Source organism: Phocoena phocoena, chromosome 2 (genome assembly GCF_963924675.1).
Source record: "Phocoena phocoena chromosome 2, mPhoPho1.1, whole genome shotgun sequence".
Lineage (NCBI taxonomy): Eukaryota > Metazoa > Chordata > Mammalia > Artiodactyla > Phocoenidae > Phocoena > Phocoena phocoena.
Window position 1 is genome coordinate 40,998,634 of NC_089220.1, and position 20,552 is coordinate 41,019,185.

General features: G+C 35.5%; 1 protein-coding gene across 1 annotated transcript in view; it reads right to left on the minus strand.

The window, feature by feature from the left end:
• The window catches only part of LRRC9 (leucine rich repeat containing 9), a 96,945-nt gene that overhangs the window by 76,322 nt on the left and 71 nt on the right, over positions 1-20,552 (minus strand). The window contains exons 2-9 of the mRNA XM_065872633.1: positions 20,095-20,313; positions 19,334-19,474; positions 18,739-18,802; positions 18,382-18,452; positions 13,647-13,829; positions 10,032-10,187; positions 6,638-6,834; positions 5,606-5,737 (exon numbers count right to left, since the gene is read on the minus strand). Of these exons, the coding sequence (XP_065728705.1) occupies positions 5,606-5,737; positions 6,638-6,834; positions 10,032-10,187; positions 13,647-13,829; positions 18,382-18,452; positions 18,739-18,802; positions 19,334-19,474; positions 20,095-20,313 (1,163 nt within the window). The remainder of the gene's footprint in view (positions 1-5,605; positions 5,738-6,637; positions 6,835-10,031; positions 10,188-13,646; positions 13,830-18,381; positions 18,453-18,738; positions 18,803-19,333; positions 19,475-20,094; positions 20,314-20,552) is intronic.

Genomic DNA, 20,552 nt, shown 5'->3' on the forward strand with positions numbered 1-20,552 from the left:
TCTGGCTATGAATGAGATGACTGGTCCTCACTGGGATAATCAACCAGGACCTGAGCATGGGTGTGGGCTAAGATCACAAAGGTAAGCTTCCTGATGGGTTGTCTCTTCCTAAGACTAACATCTGAGCTCCTAATTTAGAGCATTCGCCTTTCTCACTAGCAAAGACTGAACCAGTGCAGCTAGGAACTGCCCAGTTACTCTTCCCCGAGAGTTGAAAAGTGAGCTGCCCAAACCAAACTAATCCCAGAGGAGCTCGCAGTCTGGTACAGGAGACAGATAGAAATAGTGCTGCAATCCAGCATAATGCTGCTAACTAGTTCAGAGGTCCGGCTAAACAACCAGATCATCATGTGCAGTGGGAAACCTACAGTGTCATATACAGGAGGATCATTTCCTGGGTGGGCCTAAATTAGTCCAAGTCACCCCTAAACAACATGTCCTGGAACCACTGAAACTCATTATTGCTTGCACTCTAATTGTTATTATTATCATTATTATTGTGCTCTGATAGAAACTAGTGCTATAGGCGTTTTATGTAGATAAGGTTTTTGTTATAAAGTAACAAAAGGGTAATCGAGAATTGCCCTTAGAGTAATCAAGAATAGATGGAAGTGATGAATGGACAGTTCCCAGCTTCTAGCCTGGTCTCCCAGGAATGCAAGAACCAGGAATAGCGCAGGAAACTCCAAGTAGTGTGATCCTTTCATAGAGCTTTTCTTTGGGAATTAAATAGCTGATCCCTTCTTCATATGGAATTCCTAGAGCCCTGGAAGTACGAAACGCTGGTGCTGAGAGGACAAGGGCTCTGTGCTACCTGGGGTCACAGAAGTAAAGCAATTCATTCAATCACCTGGCCACACCGTGGATGAGAAAACATCATTCAGAGGCTGCAATACTGCTGGAGGAGGGAGAACAGACCTATGCTGATAGAGAAGTACTGAGACTTACAATATTATCAGTGCGTCATGGAGGATGATAACTTCTCACAGCATTGTTGAATATGTGCTACATGCAACTGGGGAGCATGTCATTACTGGTCTGATGTATACACATTTTAGTCTGAACCTGAAATAATGACTCTCTAGGACTTTGTATAAAATAATATTGAAATCTGCTACACCTTTCTTTCAGTCTGATAGATTTAAGGGCAAAATTCAAACTACCCAGCCCAGCCTGCAAGACCCTTAATGATCAGGCCCTTGTCATGTGGAACTACTGAGTTCTCCGAACATATTATACTATTTTCACACCCTTTCACATGCTGTTTCCTCTGCCTGCAAAGTCCTTCCTCTAATTCTTCATGTAGTTAACTTCTATCGGTCCTTCAAAACTCAGATCAAAGCATCTCCCTCAAGTGTCCCCACTTCCAGAATACTTTCTCTAACTCGCCACTCTGCTTTGATCTTCACACAGCTGCCCCCTCCTACATTCTCCATGTGTACAATCATCCCAGAACTTATTACTATTTCATTACCATAGTCTTCTACAGCAGATTGTAGGCTTAATTAGAGAGGGAACTATATCTTATTTGACTTTTATCACTAGCACCTAGCATAGAATGTGACTTATGGTAGAAGCTCAGTGGATGAATGCTGAGCGAGTGAACAAAGTAGAAAAGACTCAAAGATTAAAAAGATGCAGTCTCTATCTTCACCGAGTTTATAAACCAATAAAGTGAAGAAGTAATGGACAAGTACAAGCAAAATTATAATAGAGTATAAGATAGGAGAGATAAAACTCAGTGCTATGAAGATTCAAAAAGAAGAAGAAGATATGACTATAGCTGATGGAGATGACCAGAAAATTCCTCACAAAGGAATGGCTTTTGATGTCATCCTTGAAGATAAAGTAAGTTTTGACAGGCAATGATAGAGCCAGGGCCTGGGATGCGCGGCATTCTGGGTGAAGGAAGTAGAACAAAGAAAACCACTTATGTGATGGTGTACCAGATATATTCCAAGAGCAGTGAGGCATGCACAGTTCAGCTGACTCTGAAAGGGTTTGAAAAGGGGTTAGGGTAGTTTGGAGACTATACAGTGAAGGACACTGAATGTCAGGGTGAAGAGTTAGAATGTAATTTGGAAGATAACAGGTTGCTACAGGAGGCTTTTGTTTTGTTTTTAACAGAGTGCTCTTGGCATAGGAAGGGACCAGCTATATGTAGCAATAGTCTAAGAGGAAGGTTATGACGGCCCATGTGCAGGAGATTTTGGTTACAGAGAAGGAGAGAACGAATGCAAGAGACATTATGGAGAGAACCTGTGGGTCTTAGGCTGATTGGATATGGAGATGGAGGAAGAGAATGGAGTCAAGAATGGCTTCAGTGTTTGTTGTGCTTCTATGACTAAGAGGGTGGTAGTGCTACAAACAGGAATGGAGGAGTCAGAAGGAAGGGGTGGTTTGTGGGCAGGAAGAGGAAAACAAAAGCAAAAAGATTAAGAACTAAATATTTTTATATCACCTTGTCTAATCCTAACAGTAACCTTTTGTGATAGTTTTTTATTTTCTCATTTCACAGATGACATTCAGGTGAGTTAAATAACTGTTTTAAGACTATGCAGATAGAGTTTGGACCTAGGCTTTCTGACTCTAACCCCACTGTCTAATTTTTACTTTACAGCTGAGTTCCCTTTTAAATGTGTTGAGTTTGCCTTGCCAGTTGGACATTCGGCTAGAAATGTCTAATAGGTAGAAATTCAGGACTGGAGTAAAGGAGAGAGATTGTAACTTTAAGTAATTTTTGAAAGTGCAGGAGTAGAAAAGACTGTCAAGGGAGATTGTAAAAAGAAAATAGGAAATGTCTAACTACAAGAAAAAAAAGAGAGAGAGGTGAAATTACACGGAAGGAATGGCTAACAGCAACAAGATCTGCAGAGGTTAGGAGAGTGAGGGCCCCTCATGTCACTGGGTGTCCTCACTCATTCAGTAAGACCTGAATGTGTGAGCATCCACAGTGGTGATATACACATTGACTAAGATATTCAGTTACACACAGAGATGCCTACAAACGTTCATTAATATACAAATGATGCACCCATTTAGCAAATGTAGAATGCACATGGTTTTAAATGGCTGGAGCATAATATAATCTATTAAAATCACTTCAAAATCCTAAACAAGCATTTAATAAATACTGTTAACTGACTTGCTGACTTAAACCATATCAAAAACAAATATAAAACAGTATAAAACAAAAAGTCTGAGTTTCTGTAGCTCTCTAAAACAGTACAGCCTGAAATGTTTATATATAAAAAGTTAGATTAATTACTGAAAGTTATTTTATAGACAAAAGTGAACCTACTAAGTGAGTATCTATATATTGATATAGAGACTTCAATTAGTTATCTATTGAATTATGAATCCAGCCAGCCCTATGCTAGATGTAATGACTTATAAGGCACATCCTATCTGTCCCCAAGGAGCTCACAGAGTCACTTATATATTGTTTTGTGGTACTTTGAAGTTATTTCTTTAAATTGTAAATGCCATGTATCTATAACCAGGTTAAAAAAGCTTCTCAAGCACAAGGACAGCATCTTTGATGCATTGGAGTCCCCATTTGATAAATGTTGATAAATGTTGTCTGATGTCAATAGATAACTCAGTTGGCAATAGAGAGGTAAATAATATGATCTATAATGAAAATGCTGTAGTGGCAACAATCTACTCAACAGACAAGTCTCTGTAAAATCAGGACTTTTTTAAACTGAGAAATAAAGCTCTTCAATTTCAAAAAAGAAATGAAGCTAAGAAATATTCAACGATATACAATTAGAAATCTGCAATGCTCTTTTACTATAAACATAGGCTTTTCTGAGAGAAAACCTTTATGTTTTAGTTCTAGCTCTACTCCAGTACTTTTTATTTAAATGCTAAATATTGGCCTTAAAAATATTAAAGAAAAGTCAGTGTTTAAATTATAAAATGACTAGATATGTACCACACAGAGCAATTTAAAGCACTTTAATAGTTATTTCCTAATATACATAAACGATCAGAGCTAAGGTAGCTAAGCTTGTAGTATGCTAAGAGTAACAAACAGTCCTTGAAATTCTGCCAACATGTATTTGATTTCCTCCTTAAAATGGATCAAGGTTATTTTTATTAAAACCAAGTAAACAATTATTAATGCTTATTAAAATCCACCAAAGCTATCTAAATTACTATCAGGCTGACACGGTTACCTAAATGGCTTTTTAGTTATTTTGTTTTTACATAGTTTTTTCACTAATGTACTTGTTTTATAAAGAGCTTACTTTGTGATAAGTTAAAAAGAAACAAATAATAAAAAACAATTCTGTTTAGGTTGAGTGAATGCAAATAAAAGACTGAAGAATTATGCATACATCCTGCAGAGAGACACCATTCAATTCTTAACACTTGAAAAATCAAGGCCTCTACTTGTTTACATGGGAACTGGGATGAATACCTTTTATATATTTGCACATAAAAATCAAATATTGTGGTTAAGCAACAGTGATAACTGTTGGGCAAATGGATCTACTGATACAAAAGAAAGTATTTTAAAAGATCCCTTTGTCCCTTGGGCAGAGCGTCTTAGACTTTTCCACCAAAGTACCCCCAAGGCCCTTCAGAAGCTTTTACTCACAGAGGTGAGTTAGAGCCACATCTAATAGAATCGGGGGCTTGGCTTAAAGTAATGGATAACAGTCACACATTTTTCTTTCTAAAAGGTTATTGTAAGTTTTGTAGTTTACTTCACAAAAATCGTGTTTGTTTCAACACTGACTGTGAGTAAAACCATCCGCTGGGGTGATACATCAAGTCCATTCTATAGCTTTACATGTTTCCTTGTTCACGGGCTTCCCAATTTTGAGAAAGTGACTGCAGAAATATGAAAGTTATGATATTTTTGTGTCAAGGCTCTCTTTTTTTAGGATCATTTTTTGGGTTGTGCCCTCTAGTTGAAGCAACACAACCACTTCCTTGTGTCTACCAGTAGGCCTTGATTCTGAAGTGTGGATGCCTTTTTCCTGTTTCCATTTTGGGTGGCTTTGCCATTTTTGTCCAAATGGGCTTTTTCACCCAAATTCCTGGTTTTTAAGTGTCTGCCTTATTTTAACTCATAATGTCTATGTGCACCCTGACTCTATCTAGCTCTAGACAACTTGTTTCACTTTGATCATGGACCCCCCAGGAAATTTACTAGGCAGCCTCCTCCAGTATTTGCAACTTGCTGTTGCCAATCCTGCTTTGCCACTCCTTCCCTATTCTAGCCTCTCACCCAGTATACAGAATCCAGGGCTATATTCAGTCCAGAAATAAACCGTATAAACATACATAAAATTAATTCTTGACCATAAGCTTTTCTAAATTATATTCTGCTCTTGGGCTAAGGAAAATTAAGTAAAGAGCAAAGGAATACTATTAGGATGTTTTCAAAGTTAGCTCATGGCAATAGTATAAACAGAGAAATGTATATATGGTAAAGTAGGTAACTGCCAATTTTCAGTGGATGAATACTCTATATGGAAGGTGTTTTGAAATGGGACATGTTAAGATTTTTATAAGTTGGTATTTTGGTTGATAATCCTAAGCACTTAAAATTAGTTTTAAATCTATAACTAAATATCAGAAGATTTACCAGTCATCAGATCGAGTGCCTTCTTCAAAGTGGATGTTTCCCACAGTCTCCAACTCAATTAACAAAAATGGGATTAATAAACTATGACTTTTCTTCTTTTGTTTTACTTCAATACGATAAATTCCTTCAATTCTATTTAAGAAAAAAATAAAGCTATTAAAATGATCTAAAAATCACAACATTAAAATTCATGATAGTTTCTTCTAAGCTGATGTTAAAATATAAGGCTTTCATCAATGAATAAAGAAAGCTTGGTGCTAACAGTTAAACCAAGTGAGAGACATTCTGTTTTTGGCAATTAAAATCACCTCAAATTTTGTTAACCTCAGAGTAAGTGAAGGTTAGAAGACTCTCCTGGTTCCACCATTTATGATTCTCAGATCTTAGACAAGTCACAACATTTTTCTGCTGCAACTTCTTAGAAAATGACAAGATTGATAGTACCTACACCTGAATAGGCTTTTTTGAGGATTATAGGCAAAATATATGAAAAGCTCTTAGCCAAGAGCTTGGCACAGAGTAAGAACTCAATAAATATTAGTTATTATTTTGTTACTATTTATTATTACAGGGCAAACTAACTTGTCCACTTAGTGCCTTAGTAAATTAAAAAAAAATTCACAGTACTTAATAAGTCTTCTTGCTTTATGTTTCTAGTTGATACTCAACCTGAGTTTCTTTCTACATGATTCCAGACAACTTTTGTATGTGCTTTCTGCACCAGTAGCAACTAACGTTAAAAAAACTAATGTTTTTAATTTGCAGACACTAGAGTCATGAAGTGACAAGAAGCCACTCAGGGGAAGTCCAGTGTTCCTAGTAAAGTATTGCTTCTTTAAAAAACTATATACTAACTTCGAACCAATGATGCCTACCTCTACTAAGAACTGGACTGAAAAAACATGTCGTGTTTTACTTCATACTGTAATTCTTTCCATTCCTGAAGGAGAGAATTGAGCTCGAACAGTGGCCCAGAACATTCTTTTCCCTCATGTTTCAAATTTGAACAACGAGATAATTCATTAAACATACTCATCTAGTTTTTTGTTCCAGAATGTTACCCTTTCATTCAAGGCATTTAGTTTGGTCACTATCTTCTGCTGAAGACTTGGTTCTTCTGTGACAGTTTCACAGTTTTTTGATTTTTCAAGCTCAGTTACTTTATTGTTACTGGATCTATCATTGTGCCCTTTGCCCGATCCTCTGAGTTCAGTCAGTTCCCGTTCCAACTGTTGAAATCAATGTGCCAGAGAGCAAAATTGTTCAGTGGAATCTATTAAATATTTAGTTAGCTTAAATTAACAAAGTAGCAATCTAGGTAATAAATAAGCCAAACTTCATAAAAACATGGCAAGCATGTGATTATAACTTTAGTACAAGTTTGGTCAACGAATTTCTCTTGACCAAGTGAAATTAAATACTTCAGACATGGCAGTTCTCTCAACTGAAAATAAGAAAAGCAAAGAAATAAATTTTAAAATATTATTGATGAGTTAGCTTCTAATAAAGCCAAAGTAAAATGATAAGAAATGCTGGTTTTGGAACAAAGGGAATAAACTTGAAATAATGTGACTTTTATCACTCCTACTTTTCAATTTTTCAACTACTTTGGTATTCTGGGAAACAACATAAAAATACACACAAGCATGGATATAGGGGTGCACATTTTTCTCTTTGCCTCAGTCTCCTATACGGCTCAGCACAGCAATGTCTTTATTTAAAATTTTGATATTTGTGATTTTTTCTTGTTGTTCGTAATGGACGTTTTTTGCATTCATTTGTATTTTTAAGAAATATTATAATAGGGACTTCCCTGGTGGTGCATTGGTTAAGACTCCATGCTCCCAATGCAGGGGGCCTGGGTTTAATCCCTGGTCAGGGAACTAGATCCCACGTGCATGCCGCAACTAAGAGTTCACATGCCACAACTAAGGAGCCCACATGCCGCAACTAAGACCGGCGCAACCAAATAAATTTAAATAAATATTTTAAAAATATATATTATAATAAAGTATATGATTTATCTTAATTATGGAGGTTTTAGACCTTCCCTTAAACTTTGGGCCCAGGGTGAGTGCCTCATTTGCCTTACTCTAACCCCAGCATCGTAGAATAGATTTCAAGATAAATTGTACTGTACACAGAGAAGTGCATACAAATAGAAATTTGCTAAGTATCTGTACTCCTTTCTCTATAATGGCTACATACAACTGTTAAAAAAATGAAGTAAGCATATTTTATAAAAATACCTATAGTTTATATAACCTATAACTATTATTTTTCACATATTAATACATCCATTTGCACATGAAAATGGCAGATATAAAATGATTTCCATATACTGGTTTTCCTGTGTTTTTTTATTCAAATAAATAAATTATGTTAATGTTTTAAGAATACCTTTCTGATTATAATATGAATTTAAACCTGTTCATTTCATAAAGAGTACTAAATATATTTTTTTAAATTGATTTTTAATCGCTACATACCATTCAATCTTAAGAATGAGTAATTCTGCCTCTCTTTTTAAACATTTAGGTAGTTTCCAATTTTTTGTTGTTACTAATAGTACAGTGATGAATATTCTCATATAAATATTTATCCAAATCTTTAAATGGAGTGCTAGAAGTAGATTTACTGGGTCAAAGGCTATGAGCATTTTTAGGCTGTTAGTAATATATATGACCCAATTACACTCTCATCAGTGGTGTAATAGTGTCACACCCATCTTCACCAGGCAGGCGATGACAAATTTATAGGTGAAAATGGTTGCCTGTTGTCTTATTTCATATTAGGAAATTAATAATCAGATTGAGGTCCTCTTTCATATGTTTATTAGTTTTTATTTCTTCTTTTGTAAAATGATAGTTTATGGAATTTGCTTAATTTTTCTATTTGGATATATACTTTTTTGTCTTCTTTAAAATTTTTAAATTAATTTATTTTTGGCGGCATTGGGTCTTCGTTGGTGCGCGTGGGCTTTCTCTAGTTGCAGTGAGTGGGGGCTACTCTTCATTGTGGTGCACAGGCTTCTCATTACAGTGGCTTCTCTTGTTGCGGAGCACAAGCTCTAGGCACGTGGGCTTCATGGGCTTAGTTGCTCTGTGGCATGTGGGATTTTCCCAGACCAGGGATTGAACCTGTGTCCCCTGCATTGGCAGGCGGATTCTTAACCACTGTGCCACCAGGATAAGTCCCTTTTTGTCTTGTTTTACTTATGAGTACTTTTATACTAAGGATATTATGTTTGTCCTTCATGTTTGTTGAAAACAATTTTTCAGACTGTCATTTATTGTTTATTTTCATTAATGATGCTTTTTAGTACAAAAGTGTTTTACTTTTTTTTTTTCAATCAAATCTAAATTCTGTTCCCTGTGATTTCTAGTATTTTTCTTACTTGGCAGGCTGAGATCAGTTAAATATATTAATCCATATACTCTTCTGCTTTTTTATGTTTTCATTTTTACATTTAATTCTATTTTCCCCACTGTATTTACTTTTAGTAAAGTATAAACTAAGGATCCAAGTCCCCTATTCCCAAGTAGTTTGACTATTTTTGTAACACCATTTTTTGAATAAACCATTATTTTCTTATACCTTTTTTTTTTAATACAATAAGTTCTTATATATACAAAGTTCTGTTTTGAGGTAAGTAATCCTTCATTTCTCAGAGTCTACTTTTAGTAAAGGAAATCCAATTTATTCTAAATTTAAAAAGCACATATAACTACTAAAGCACAAACTATTAAAGTATACAACATTATGGGAACTTTATAACAAGCTATACTTTAATAGTATACAACATACAATAGTAAAGGAGTACTTTAGCATTTTAGACAAGAAAATGAATTTTGAGCACAGCCTGCTGGTATCTAATAAAAATGTAGTGAAATAAGTCTAACAGATCTCTATAACTCACTGAATCATATTGAATTACACAGCATTTTTAAAATTTTATAAATTAATATGCCTATACCTTTTTTTTTTTTTTTTTTTTTTTTTTTTGCGGTATGCGGGTCTCTCACTGCTGTGGCCTCTCCCGTTGCAGAGCACAGGCTCCAGACGTGCAGGCTCAGCGGCCATGGCTCACAAGCCCAGCCGCTCTGCGGCATGTGGGATCTTCCCAGACCGGGGCACAAACCCGTGTCCCCTGCGTCGGCAGGCGGACTCTCAACCACTGCGCCACCAGGGAAGCCCTGCCTATACCTTTTTTAAATTGCAGATTTCTAAGCACAGAATGAAGCTTAGTTAAGTACCTAGAATCAAAACATTTTCAGGGCAAACTTACTTGAAACTTAGTATTAATTTTAAAAGGTATGCATATTTATAAATGTATACATACATATAAAATTTAAAAGATAATAGTATCTTATCTGCCAGTTTTCTTAACACAAGGCTATTGAAATTTTACAATATTAAATCTCACATTTTTTTTCAAAAAGCTGAATAATTTTATTCGTTCTTCTGGCAACTTCTGTAATTTACATTTTCGATTATTCAGTTTTTCAAGGTCTTCATTAAGATGTCTCTGAACAGTTTTTATACGCATATTGTAATACATTATTTTTTTCATTGCTGTGGTCTAAAAGTGAGAAAAAAGGTTAGCTGAAACAAAAAACATTATAGGTAATTATTAGTGGTATTATGAGAGTGTGGTATGTTCTATATAATTATTTTTAAGTTTTACATGCTCAGTTACTAGTAATGATACTAGTTGAAATGATAATGGCTACACAGAATTCTCTATTTAAATTTAATAAGCAAAACATAAAATTTCAAAGATGTTCTTTGTGTATAATATTTTAAGTGTGAGGCATATTTACTTTCAGTGACAACATAAAGAGACTATAGAAAGTACTCAATTTACAAAATAGTGTCATTTAGCTAATGTGGCAGTACTACTGAAGCTAACATATTATTCCTATTTGATTAATTTAGAGAAAAAATAAATTTAAAAGAATAAAATCGAATGTAACATTATTCATTTTTTAAATGCATGGCTAAGAAATAGGATTTCATGGGGTTTTTTTCCCCCAAATCTATAAAAGAATGCTCTAAATGAACTTGTTTTAGATTGAGCAAATTACTAAATTGTCAATCTAATCCAGTTATCTTGAATTCCTTAATATCAATGGATCATGCAGTTACTAATGTTTATCATGATAAATTGATTAAATCCACCATTAAGAAATATACCAGGTAAATGGTACTTAAGAGTTATATTAGTCAAAAGAACTAGCTGAGAAGAAAATAAACAAATCAGGTGCATGTTATAATGTGACCTAGTTTTAACTGTTTACCTGAAATAACGAAGGCATTTCTTTTTATCGACAAATCTGTACCTCAATTAAGTTGGAAGGCTTGTACACTGCTGTGTGATTTATTTAGTAGAGAGTGGATAGTCAAGATCCCAACAGAATTATTTGGTGGATAGTCAAGATCCCAACAGAATTATTTGGCATAACAGATAGAATGGAAACAAATATATGGCTTGATGAACAGACAAAAGAATTCCTTCTCCACACATAATATGAAATTCTGAAACTGAAATTACTAAATTCTTCTGCAAAAAATCAGGCATTCATAACATAGAAGAGTTAAGGGGAAAAAGGCTGTTTTAGGGTGATGATTAGCAGATAAAAATTCCTGATCAAGAAGAGCTTGTTTCTCAGGTGCAACTGAGTAGAAAAAACTGTAACTAAGGAAATGGCAGATGGTGTTTCTTGATTTTTTTTTTTTTGCCTACAAGTGGCAAGTAAAGTCAGAACTTACCTACCCAAGTGACACACTTCCCCACCCACAACATTCCCTTGGTGATTCATCCAGTCCTCAGCTTGGTATCATCCTTCTGCTTTCAATTCCCATATCTTTATCTCCAATCCAGGCAACTCTCTTAAATAACAGTCTCATATATCCATCTTGGATATTCAAAAGATTGTTCAAACTTTATATGCTTAACATTATGCTGTGATTCTTCCTTCTAAATGTACTCCTCCCATACTCTTCCTCATCTCATCAAATAGCAACTCCTTCCCTCCTTCAGTTGCTTGGGTTAGTTACTTGGAATTATTCTCTACCTTTTCATCTACACTTCAAATTCAATCTATCAGCAAATCCAGATGGGTTCTACCTTCTAACTACTGCTACAATTACTTTTGATTACTTTTTACTACCCCCTCTACAGTGTCCTGTATCAAACCATCAGCATCTCTCATCCAAGTTTCTGGAATCTAACTGGTCTCTCTGCTTTCACCTTTCCCTTTAATCCTCTATTCTTAATTCATTAACCAAAAGGATCCCTTTAAAACATAAGTCATCTTGTTTCCTCCTCCTCTCAAAATTTTCCAGTGGCCTCATATCACTCAAAGTAAAAGCCAAAGTCCTTACAACATTCTTCAGTCTCACGTGATCTGCCCCTCACCACTCCTGTATTCATCTCTTCTTTCTTTCCTCTTTGCTTACTCAGCTCCAGCCATACTAGCCTCCTTGTTGTGCTTAAAATATGAGGCATGCTCCTGCTCAAGGTCTTTGTACCTGCTGATCCCTGAAAAACTTGCTCCCTTATTTCCTTCAGGTCTCTGCTCAAATGTTGCCTTAGTAAATCCTTTCCCAACAGTTCTATGGAAAAGAGCCTACAGCCCTTTCTCTGCCCCTACCAACAATCTTGTTTCCTTCACCCTTATTTCATTTTCCTCCATAGCATTTATCACCATCTGACATACTAGTTTTTCACTCACTTAGCTGCTTACAATCTGTCTTCTCTCACTAAATGTAAACTCCAAGGAAGCAGGGTTTTTTTTTTCTGTTTTGGTCACTCTATTTCTAGTGCCTTGAACTGTGCCTCGAATGTAATAGGCATTGAATATTTGTTAGATAAATTAATCAGCCAAGTAATTTAGTGAAGCATATTCATCCTGCTCACCTTTTCAGAAAGTGTGTGATGAAAAACTACAGAGATGATAATGGAAATTTCAAAAATATGGTTGTCACTGCAAAGTTTTGTCATTATTTTTGATTTAACATTGTTAGAGAAGACATTCCCCCCTGACCCTCCAATGACTCCGGACATCTGCTAGTAGACAATAACTCTAGCCTTTTGCTCAATATTACAAGACAGCTCACTTCTTAGATTGGGATGGGAGAGAGGATAATCTCAGTTTTGAAAAGATGAGAGGAGACAGTGGAACTTGAGAATAAATCCTCAAGCTACCAAGAGAAGAGATACAAGATAAATGGATAAAGACATTCTTTATCTATGTTGAGATGATGGATGAGCCACAAGGAAAGGATGGGAGGGCTTCATGTGGGCACATTCTGGACACTCATAAACTATTGAATGGTTAACTGAATAAACAAATGGGACTCAACGGACTAGAAGGAGAGGTAGAAATATAATGTGTGAAGAATATTAAAAAACATGGTAAATTCCTATGAACTCTACTCTCAAATTATAAAGCCTTTCGTACCATGGCATAGTAGTCCCTTTACTGGGAGATTCACCATCAGTGACAGCCCAGGAAAAGCCCTTTTCAAGATTTTGGAGATCTTCAAGATTTTGGCAGTGTGGGTATATTCACTTACACTTACAGAGAACCCCAAACCATCTTTAATTAGATTAAAATCTACCTAATCCTGGCATACTGCCATCAACCATGGGTATCTTCTAATTTTGATATATAATACTCCAAATGAGAGGAGGTTACTTGTTTCATTTCTACTTTATTTAGGCTTTATTAATTTTCGTATATATAGCATTAGTTTAATTATTCTTAACACTGATAATTTTTCAGATTTCCTTCAAGTTCTATGTAAGTTTAAACATTTTTCTATCATTTTACCTTCCAATACTGTCATCAAAATTGAGATTCTAGTACTAATGTTATTATCTGTATGCATCTATGTGAAATATCCAGCTCACTGGGCAAAAGTAGAATTGGTGACAACACTGACAAGATCATACTACCTACCACATGTTGACACATCCAGAAAGAAGGAGTTAATTAAACTTAAGACACAGACACCTGATTAGGTATGCACTTACATCTGCCAGTTCCTTGATTTGCTTTGCTGACACATCAAACGTGTCAAGTCTTTGAAGGCAAGGCAAATGATATAACACATGTGTGGAATAATTACACAGCAGACAAACTGGATTGGTTTTATACTGAGGATCATTGAGACATAAATCCTTTAAGCGACGCAGCCTGGTTAAGTTAGTGAGGTCCTAAAACAACAGCAACAATAATGGTCAATTGATTAACTGCAACTCTCCACTTCTAAAGGAGGCGTTTTAGCTCTTAAGATCACCCATAATTTAATGTAATGCATTCTAATTATGTGCTTTAATATGTTAAAGTTATTTAGATGCATAAAGTGTTATTCTCTATTGAAAAAGATGCTAAATACATGAAAAATGGATCAACAATCATTAAACAGCAGACTATATAACTATACATTTTAAATGTAAAATGACAGAGAGTATTTACTAAATGATGTATTCCACATGAAACCCTGAAGCCCATTTATTCCTTAAGACAGCATTCCCTCTCTGCACAGACACTTTGCTAACACGTGCCCCAGGAGTAACTAGGATGTAGGTCTCCTACCTCCTTCACCGTACTCCCCACACTGACCACCCAGGAACACAGCTTGCTATTTTCCTCAGCCTCCAGGTCTGCTCTTCTCACCAAAGACTATGGCACCTATGTTTTAATATAATTAACACTGAACTCCTGATTTTTAGGTTTTTTTGGTTTGAGGTTTTTGTTGTTGTTGTTTGTTTCTATAAATGCCCTTTCTGCCTATTAAGGGCAACTGAAAGCTAGCTTTCTCCTGAGGGCCTCATTTTCCTCACAGCCTCTGGAGGGGTAGGTGTTGACAATGCACTTCCAGACCAATGTGATTCCTTAACATCTTTTATCTTGAAGTTTAAGTCACTGTTCACACCTTCCTTTATTTGGCATCTGGCCCTTGCTTAACTCTTCAGTCTCGTCTCTTCTATTTAAACCCTGACATTTTATGTTTTAGCCATACTGAACAACTTGAAGTTTCAGAATGTCCCAGACCATTTAGACATTCACTCACGCTTCTGCCTTTGAATGGACTGAACTTCACCCCAATTTTACCTTTTAATCTGTCAAGACTCAACCTAGGTATCATCTTCTTTGAGAGCCTTGTTTCATCCCCCAGGCTTGGGGTAGATGTTCCTCCTATGAACTCTCTTAGCCACAGGGCTTACCCTTGTTATAGAATTTATCACACCCTATTGTCAATTATCCACAAGTCTATAAACCAAGGGTCTGTATGTGCTTTGGCCCTCAGTCCACAAGCTAAGAATGGTGATTGTATTTTTAAAGTGTTGGGAAAAAAGAAGAATGTGTGACAGAGGCCATATATGGCCCACAAAACCTGAAATATTTTCTTTCTGGCCTTTTATAGAAAAAGTTTGCCAATTCCTGAGATAAACTCTTTGAGAACAGGGTTTGTGTCCTGTTAACACTGCATTCCCAGCATTCAGCATTTAGAACACAGCAGGCACTAAATAAATAATGTGAATTGAATTGAATGCTTATTACTTTCTACCAACCTCTAAGACACGCTCACATCTTTCTCAATAATAGTGTTACTAGGGTGGTGCCTGGGGTAGGAAGGTACTATGGTAGAGTTGGACTTAAATGAATGCACTGCTAGTTAAGAGACTCAGAATCAGAATTAAAGGAAATCCAAAGCAAGGACCAGGAGGCACTAATTTAGAAGATAAAGTATCAATACAAATGGAATCGGGAAGCAAGTAGTGAAATCAGGCTGCTAGAATTAAGAGTAAGACAGGGTGAGGTGGATAATGTGTGTCCAAACTCTCTCTGGACAAGTGATAACTTGGCTTACTGGCTGGACCTAAGGCTATGGCTAGGCCCATAGCATGAGTGGGACTAACTAATCAGGGTGACTCTAAAAAGGAGATTTCTGAATAGAGTTGTGCAGAGAATTATTTGGTCAAATTCTGCAGGGCAAGGAAGGTAAACCACTGACTATGCTGAAGAGTAAAGATACTGTTTGATTTCTGGGTGGCTGTGTTGCATTTGACCATCAGTCTGGGCTATGGCGGGTGTGAACTTTGAAGTCTTATGCAGGAAGCCTCCACGTACACTCAGAAGTTAAATGATGCTGGAGTCTATGAAAGCACATCTCACTTTCACCAGGATAGTATCTTTTTAGGGTGACTGGAAAGGGTAGACATAAAAATTCAGAATAATAATATTTCAGGAATATTCCTAATATGTGAATAATAAAGGTTGCTGTGAGTCATGTTCAATGTTTTTATGAGAAGCCATAATTATTATAGAGAGCCTTTTTAATTTTATGCCATACAGTGAACCTTCACAATAATCCTATTTTTATCCCCATCCTTTTGATGAGGAGATTGAAATAGGTTAACGTCATTAAAGTGATAGTAATAATAATAAAATGGCATATCTATTGAGTGCTTACTGTGTTTAGTCATTATTCTAGGAGCTTTATTTTATTATTTCACTTCAACTTCATGTTACCATTGTATTATGCTGTCCTTAGTTTGTGGCAGGGCTAGAAGTGACAGATCTTTCTGCCTGTGCAGCCTCTGCTCTTTACCACAAGGCTGCCATGGCTGGCCAGGGTGAGATAAACTTCCATATGGCTTCTTGGCAGGGTGATCCCTTATCCTCCCAGCCTTCTGCACTTATCTTCTTCAGCCTCAACTCATGATTCTCTCCCTCATTCCATTCCAGGCACAGAGGATTTCTAGTTTTCTATATTTGCCACACTCTTTCCACCACTTAGGTCCTTCACACCTTTGCTTGGAATGCTCTTTCCCTAGGTAACTCCTGCTTACGTCTCATTTGTTAGCTTAAACATTACCTGCTACAGCATTCTGAATTTACCTTTCACAGCTCCCTCTGATCTCTGCTGCTGATGTTACTCAAATAACACTGATTTCTTACCTCCACACCTTTTTGCATATTGTTCTTCTCATCTTGGAATGCCTACTTCCCACTGCGTTGTAGAAAATCCTCCCTACAATGCCTGTTGAAATTCTGTCAACCCTTCAATGTTCACATCAGATATTTCCTCTTGAATTTGACTAATAAAATTAAATTTTATTGAAATTTCTTTTTAAGGTGTTTATAACATTCTGCCTCATTCTATAGATTTTTGGTGTCTTATATTCTTCTCTGAGTAAAAGAATACCTACTTTAATATTGATCAATTCAAAATTATTTCTATAGCTAATTTGCTCACCTATTGTCTAGAGGAAGTGTTTGAAAATGTACCTTCAGTCTGACACTGTCAGAATTATGAATGCCATATGCTTTCACCCACATTATATACCATAAACATTGTCTTCTTATTTGTTTTTTCTCTCTCATTTATGTGATTGACAAATGGTTATTGAGATTCATTACAAGTCAAGTACTGCTTTAAGTATTGTAGATATAGCAGTGAACAAAACAAGCCAAATTCCTGTACTCATGGAGCTTGTATTCTAGTAAGGGTTGTGGGTAAGTGCCAATAGGAAAAATAAAACGGGAAAAGTAATGGAATGCTTCCACTTGAGGAGGGTAGTAGGGGTCATTGCTATTTTACTTAATTAGGCAGGAAAGGTGTCACCAAGAACATAACATTTGAATAACATCCAGAAAGAAATGAGATGAGTCATGAAGATATACGGGGGAAGAATACTCCAGCAAGTGCAAAGGCCCTAAGGTGAATGTGTCCTAGATATATGTAAGGAACAGTGAGGAGACCAGAGTGGCTAGAATGATGAAAACAAAGGGGAGAGTGGTAGAAGCTGTGGTCAGAGAGACAGTGGGGAGACTAGATTATATATTGTCTGGTGGGCCATTGTAAGAACTGACTTTTACTTTGAAAGAGATGAGAAGCCAAGGGAGGGTTTTGAGCAGAAATGATTTGATCTGACATATTTTTAAAGGAGTGGGCTTCTATGTGGAGAACAGACTGAGTGTAGTGAAAGGGTAAACACAGGGAGAACTGTTAGGAGGCTTTTTTTTTTTTCCAATAATGCAGGAAAGAGATGATGGTGTCTTCAACCAGATTGATAGTGATGCAGGTGGTAAAAAATGGTCAGACTTTGGATATATTCTGAAGGTAGAGCTAACAGAATTTTCTGATGGACTGGTTATGGGGTATGAATGAATAAGAGGAGTCAAAATGACTCAAGGATTTTGGCTTAAGTTATTAGAAGAATTGAGATGACATTTAGAGAAATGGAGAAGGCTGCAGGAGACAAAGGTTCGGTAGAGGGGAAATCAGTTTGAGTTAGGATAGGAGATGTCTATCATTTGGGGTAATTGTTAGGGAAAGCAGAGATACCAATTTAGGAGTAATAAGTGGATAAAGGTATTTAAAGTTATAAGATGATTAGATTAGAGAATGAATGCAGATAGAAATGAGAAAAGATCTTGGACTAACTTGGGGCAATCCATTTTTTAGATGCTAGGAGAGGATGAAAAACCAGAAAACCAAAGAGGTGTAGCCAGAAAGATGGGAGAAAAACTAAGAGAAAGTGGTATCCTAAGAGCCAAGTAAATAGTTATTTGTTTGGTTTTAATAGTGTCAGATCGTTAGGGCCAATTTAATCAGGTAACTCTCAAATTTCTGGGAGTATTGGGTAGTCCAAAACAAATTACTCTTTAAGTGGGGACTCTTTAGTCCATTTTCTGCAAAAAGATGGCTCATGATCCAGGTTGATGAATAAAATAAATTATTCCACTTAAACATACCTTGAAAGAACATATTTGGTTACCAGAAAGGTTTAATCTTTCTAGTTGTTCATTGGGATCAAGACATCGACCTTTAATTAAAAAAAAACAAGATGAGAAAAAAGTTAAATTTCTCATTTTGCCTCCTGTTCATATCTTGTCATATTTCTGAGTTGTATATGACCATCTTTTCTTGCATATAAATGAGACTAACAGTAACGTTGTATAATTAGTAACCACTGATCAATGGGTAGTATTTTCACATCCTGTAATTATAGATTTAGAAATGCTTTTCAAAGATATTATAAGACTGTACTTTTCATATTGACAAAAAATTATTGTAACATTATCTCATATTCCAAATGAAATTGTACATACCAATGCTGCTTATTAGATTTCCAGCAAGGTTGAGATCACTTAAATTCTTCAAAGTTTGCAAGCCCTAAAATTTTAGACAATATATAATTTAGAAGAAATCATTAAAATCTATGTTTATAAATCATCTGAGCAATCTGGTTAGTTCTCCAGGTGTTCCAAGCACCAGGTGCTGTTTACTTTACAAGCTTAGAAGTAAGTGGGTGCCTCAGTGAAGTCTACTTTGTTCTCTGGAACCTGGAAAGAATTTTTGAAGGAGAAGGGAACAGGGAGGGAAGCAGAGAGGAAAAGAGGAGGAGGAGTAGCAAAAAGAACACATCACACAGAGTGTGTTTAAAATCTTAGGCAAGTTATATTCAAAACTTCTCTAAACCTCCTTTTTTTTTTTTAACCTTCAGAGAAGAAATAACACCTTACCTCCCAGACACGGTGGGAGGAGTAAAGAAAATGATGCATACGAAGTTCTCTATATGTTACAATATGCTACATACACATTAGTTCTTCTTAACTAATTAAACTAGTCATGAATATTTCTTGGACATTGTGGTTAAACTCTACAGGAGTTGACTTTAAATATAAATCACTGAAATTATCTTACCTCAATATTTTTAATTGCATTGTGGTTCAGCCAAAGAACCTCCAATCTGGATAATTTCTCTAAATTTTCTATTTTAGCAATTTTATTAAAATATAAGTACAGTTTTTCTAAATTTCTACATTCTTGAATACCTTCAATTTTCTGTTAAAAAAAAAAAGAGGAGCCTGAATAGTGTTAACTTGTGTTTTTCTATTAATCCTTCAATAAAGTAGATTTTAAGTACATTTTCCTTAAAAATCACATTTTCAGAATAGATTGCAAAATCAACACCCAGCAAAATGAACTAAAATATAAAAAATCATACAATCCCTCTGCCTAAATACTATTTTCAATTTTCATATTCTTTTTAAATCAACTTGATACCTATTTTTATATGGTTATAATCATAACCCTATACATTTTGCAATATTGCTTTTCAATATAGATGTTATAATTTTCACACAACCAATAGGGTCAAAGTAAACCAATTTCACTAGCAGTACTGGGTATTATTTGATCTGATTTGATTATTAAAAAGTAGAATGTGTCTATGTTTTGGCTCTTTATTTCTATTTTCTCCTTTGTATAAATCTATTTTTATATTTTGTCCATTTATCTGTTTTTGTTCTGTTTTGTTTTACTGGGCAAAGGGTTTAATTGCAATTCATCATGTATGAATCTATCTGTTTTGATCCATGCCTCAAGCACATACTTCAATGAATTATTTTTCCAAAGCCAAAGGACTTAGCATAATCTTCATGTAAGGTTATGTTTAGACTTACCTCTATGCAGCATTCGGCAATCCAAAGTTCTTTAAGCCGTAAACAAGTTTCTAGTCCTGAAATTTCTTTTATATCTTGAGCAACAATTGTGAGACTTGTTAAATTAGGAAATAATGATAATCCGACTATACGAGGATACCCTGAGAAAAACATTTCCAGTTTTGAAGTATCTGATCCTTCTTGTCCAATCATCTCATAAGATAAACCATTGCATAAACACTGTTTTCAAAAAAGAAATTGGATTATTACCTGTTTAAGATAATAAAAACTTATTTTTGCCATTAGGAATTATAAACGGCCAGTTTCACTGATGTCATTTTTCACTCACAGAAGAAAAGTTGTGTCATATATATCATTTTTCTCTACTTCCAAAGATCATGGTGTAGAAGAAATCTCTAGATAAGCTCCAGAAAGGAGTGTAGAAATGTTCCATTTAATATTCTTACAAATGTAGTTGA